Here is a 4,634-nt window from a genome sequence, read left to right as displayed (position 1 = left end):
CGGTGTGTTGATCATGTAGCAATGTACAGGTAGCATTATTGAATGAAGGTCGAGTAAATAAAGAATAATTGCTACGTCTCCTTAATTGCTCTAAAAAATACTGTACATTCAATGTCATTGACACAGTCCGTTGTGCACTCAGTAGTTTACAAGTCTATGTCTTATGTAGTTTACGAGTCTACTATGCATTGTGTTGTGCCATACTATGAATGTAATGTTCCTGCTCTGTCTGCCACCCTCAGACAATCTTCAGGCCCATGTGTGCAATGAGAGGACTGCACAAGTCTGCACTGGAAGGTAAGCTTAGCTCTCTCAACTGGCTGCTTTAGGGACTGTCTATTTATCATAATATCAGTCTATCATGGACAGGCTGAGAGGATTAAGGAAAACGTTTAGGCATTTCACTTTTGGCTAGGCTATAAGGAAACAGTGTTTTTATGGTAAATGTTAGTCTAATCTATACATACAGCTGGTATTGATTCTCTACCTCTTCTCCGTCTGATTTGAGACGTGTGTAAACTGAGCTCCGAACAAACATTCCACTCCTCTCCTCCCTTCTTTTACCCTCCCCTACAATCTCCCCACCCCCTCCTCCTTCTCTCCTCCTCCTCCTTGCCACCCCTCTCCCTTCTTCATCCTCCTCCCTCCTCTCTCCTATCCTCCATCTCCTCATCCTGCAGTGGTTGAGCGTCCAACCCCAGAGGACACAGTCACAGCCAGCTTTGGGAGGTTCATCCATGGGGTGAAACCCCAGCACCTCTCCCCCACGGTGCTCCACCGCAGCAAGAGAATGCTGCTGGACAGCGTTGGGGTGGGCATCCTGGGCAGCACCACCGACGTGTTCCAGCTGGTCCTGCAGCACTGCCAGGTGAGAGAGAGGGAGGGAGAGAGATCAAAAGGAAAGAAAAGAAAGTCATGAATATAATGACCTATTCAGATGACATCTAGCCCAGTCATTTCAACATGGGTGAGATCGGTCTGATGTGTAACCTCCTAATGTCTGCTCTCTGATCACGTGTCCCCTCCTGTCCTCCACAGCACATGTACGCCCTTGATGACATCAGCTCCGTGTACGGACGCAGAGGCACCAGACTCTCCCCAACGCTCGCGGCCTTTGTCAACGGAGTGGCGGTGAGTAGAACAGGTGGAATTAGATCAAAACAAGCTACAGCCAGCTAATCCGAAACCCTTTAGCGACACTACTTGTCATTAAGATCTCTCCTTTAAGCTTTAAGATAGAAACCCCAGGCTTACCTTAGCCAAGCCACCAGGGCTTCCCCCAGTCTGTGGCTTAGGCAGGAGACGTATATATAAATACTTGATGTGTCGATGGGCCGATCATTGTCTTTGTCCATGTTAAGGTCATTTGCCTCCACCCTTGGCTGGGCTGAGTCACAAGGTCAAAAACATATTTACAGGCTGAAGACGTCAGCTGGGAGGGAGACAGGAGAATAGCCCCTCTGTGCCTAATAACATGGCTGGCTTTACTTAGCGCTATGTCCCTGCAGGAAATATTAGGGACGTATTCCTGGAGTCTGTATTTATGCCCTCGAAGAGAGAGACAAAGCCTGGTACAGTTATTAGAACAGCTCATGTTTTCCTTGTTGGCCATGGTGGCTGTTATTGTTAGGGAGAGGCAGAGTCATGAACAGGAGGACCATTGGTGCTCCTAACCACTGACAGACAGACAGACATGACCGACATGACAGACATGGCAGGCAGAGGTCAAAGAGAGAGAGCAGCTAGAATCCAAGAAAAGTACTGTAGCCATAAGTGCCAGTCACTATTTTTGTCATGTGCGGTAAAGAAACGCCTTACACGGTGTTGTGGTGACACAGTGTAGCAACTGTTAAAAAAAAGGTTGTTTATAACTATTAGTAATCGGTCTTCTCACGCCTGTTCCTTGTAGACTCACTCTATGGACTTTGACGACACTTGGCACCCGGCCACTCATCCCTCGGGGGCGGTACTTCCTGCTCTGTTGGCCATCAGCGACATGCTACCTAGCAACAGCAAGCCCAGCGGGCTGGACTTCCTGTTAGCGTTCAATGTGGGCATCGAGATCCAGGGAAGGCTGCTGAGGTTCTCCACAGAGGCCCATAACATCCCTAAGAGGTGAGTTCTACACATCAACCATCTGTGCTACCTATGTGAGGTAGCACCAGTGACACAGCTTCTCTGTGTGTTCTCCTATGGCAATGGGGTTGGTCAACTCAAGAGCCATATTTGACTCTTGCTGATCTCTGCAGAGTGGTGTTCAATGGGGGTGAGAGTGGTGTTATTGAGTGGGGTGTGAATAAGCCTGTTTGTGTGGTTTCTCACTAGCTTGTCTCTCTGGGCTAGGAGAGGCTCACTGGGCAGAGGTACATCAGTAAACAGCAGAGGGATTTTCCTATGAGCTCCTTCAGTCAGATGTTTCTACATTGGCAAACGATCTCTGCTTTATTTGCCTTGAATATACTGAAATAGAGTGATAATCTGTTATTTCCTTCAACACCACTGAAATAGATTCTACATACTGTAAGTCCTGTTTTTTTTTTTTTTTAAACACAGCATCTTGTTCTGTAGACATCTGTGCTCACTCCAAACCAGTGACACAACAATGACAGGACTGTCAGCAGGTGGAGCAATTAAGCAGGTCTTAAAACACATTGTTTAGTCATCAAAAAGGGGACGGTTTCAAAACACCTGACCTCTGTTTCTCTATGCCTGTCTCTGCCTCTTTTTAAAATATTTATTTTCTCTCTTTTTTTTTTCTCTCTCTCTCCTCATCAGGTTCCACCCTCCCAGTGTGGTTGGCACCATGGGCAGCGCTGCAGCCTGCGCCCGCCTCCTGTCACTGGACCGCAGCCAGTGCAGCCACGCTTTGGCCATCGCTGCTTCTCTGGCTGGGGCGCCCATGGCCAACGCGGCCACCCAGTCCAAGCCCCTCCACATCGGCAACGCGTCCCGGCTGGGACTGGAAGCGGCCCTGCTGGCCTCTCGAGGCCTGGAGGCCAGCCGCCTGGTCCTGGACGCCGTCCCGGGGGTGGCCGGGTTCAGCGCCTTCTACGAAGACTACTCCCCGCAACCACTGACCTCCCCCGAAGAGGACGAGGGTCCCGGCTTCCTGCTGGAGGAGCAGGACATAGGCTTCAAGCGCTTCCCTGCCCACCTGGGGATGCACTGGGTGGCGGACGCAGCCGCCTCGGTCCACAAGGTCTTGGTGGGCGTCGGCTCTGGCACCGTCTCCCCAGGTCAGGTCCAGGACATCCTGCTGAGGGTGCCCCGCTCCAAATACATCAACCGGCCTTTCCCTGAGTCCGAACACCAGGCCCGGCACTCCTTCCAGTTCAACGCCTGCAGCGCCCTGTTAGACGGGGAGGTGACGGTGCAGTCCTTCTCCTCGGCGGCTCTGAAGCGCCCCGACCTGCACGCCCTGCTCAACCTCGTCCGCGTGGAGCATCCCCACAACAACCCTGCCAACTTCGACCAGATGTACGGCGAGGTGCAGGTGACGCTGGTGGGAGGGGACGTCCTGAGCGGCCGTTGCGACACCTTCTACGGCCACTGGCGCAACCCGCTGACCAACGAGAGTCTGAGGAAGAAATTCCGGAACAACGCCGGGGCGGTGCTTCCTCAGGAGAAGGTGGAGAGGCTGATCGAAGCGGTGGAGGGGCTTGAGAGCCTCGGAGACTGCACACCCCTCCTTTCACAGTTGCAGTGAACCGACAAGAGAGAACCTGTCAAGCAAACACAGACACACAGACGCACACACACACACACACACACACACACACACACACACACATTGAGTCTTTCATATTAGGTGTCTTATAGAACTCTGCAGATCATGATCTAGAGCATTCTGCTTTTGCAGTGAAGTTTCAGGACTTAGATCAAGGGCTGTGATGACAGCAGATGTTTGGTTTGTACCATGTTATCTTTACATGTAAAGTCCTTGAAAGTACATTGCTTATAGCATTAACATTTTATACTGTGGGAGGTTCGATTCTGGCTATCGATTTCGATTTCTGCATGCCCTCCTCTCTCTCCTCTTTAAAAAAAAAGAAAAAAGTAATACTGTGAGCTGAATGTAAGTTAATGATCTCTTAAAGGGATTAAGTGTATATTTAATGATTTACATTCAATGTCAAATGAAGTGATCGCAAAGTACTGTACCTTTTACTGTATGCCTGTTTATAAATTGTTTTACTTGATGTATCTCCTCCATCCAGAGTAGATTATGTGAATGTTGTCAACTCGTTCATTTAACAATGGAAGTGCCACGGATGTATGTAAATAGGAATTTGCTATGAATGTTTTATTTTCTGTTAAGATACATTTGGTTTACTGAGAACTATTCTATATAATGTCATTCATATACTGTCTATATATAACAAATTCTGATCAAGTAGCCTAATGATATTTCCTTTGTTCAATAAAAACATTGAAACATCACTGAAGCATCTTATCTCATAATTTCACAATGGTAAGGACTTACAACACACTGGTAAAAAGTGTCTTAATCAAAAGATTTATTAACAAGAGATAAAACGTACTAGGTACTCTGTAAGCCATCAACTAATTTCTCAATTGTAAGAAACTCGAATACTTGGGTCCTCTATTCCGTCCTCCACTCGCTTCTTCTCAAA

At 48.4% G+C, this 4,634-nt stretch overlaps 1 protein-coding gene across 1 annotated transcript; it reads left to right on the top strand.

Moving 5' to 3' along the window:
* Positions 1-275: 275 nt before the first annotated feature.
* On the top strand, positions 276-3,706 carry irg1l (immunoresponsive gene 1, like; the record flags this gene model as incomplete). Its single annotated transcript, XM_080525768.1, has 5 exons — positions 276-297; positions 681-868; positions 1,039-1,131; positions 1,910-2,115; positions 2,776-3,706. The coding sequence occupies exons 2-5, from the start codon at positions 791-793 to the stop codon at positions 3,704-3,706; spliced, it is 1,308 nt and encodes a 435-aa protein (XP_080381894.1). The 5' UTR covers positions 276-297; positions 681-790.
* Between the last annotated feature and the right edge of the window lie 928 nt (positions 3,707-4,634).

The sequence above is a fragment of the Nansenia antarctica genome (assembly GCF_963989245.1).
Source record: "Nansenia antarctica genome assembly, chromosome: 3".
Classification (NCBI taxonomy): Eukaryota; Metazoa; Chordata; class Actinopteri; order Argentiniformes; family Microstomatidae; genus Nansenia; species Nansenia antarctica.
This window is presented reverse-complemented; position numbering and strand designations above follow the sequence as displayed.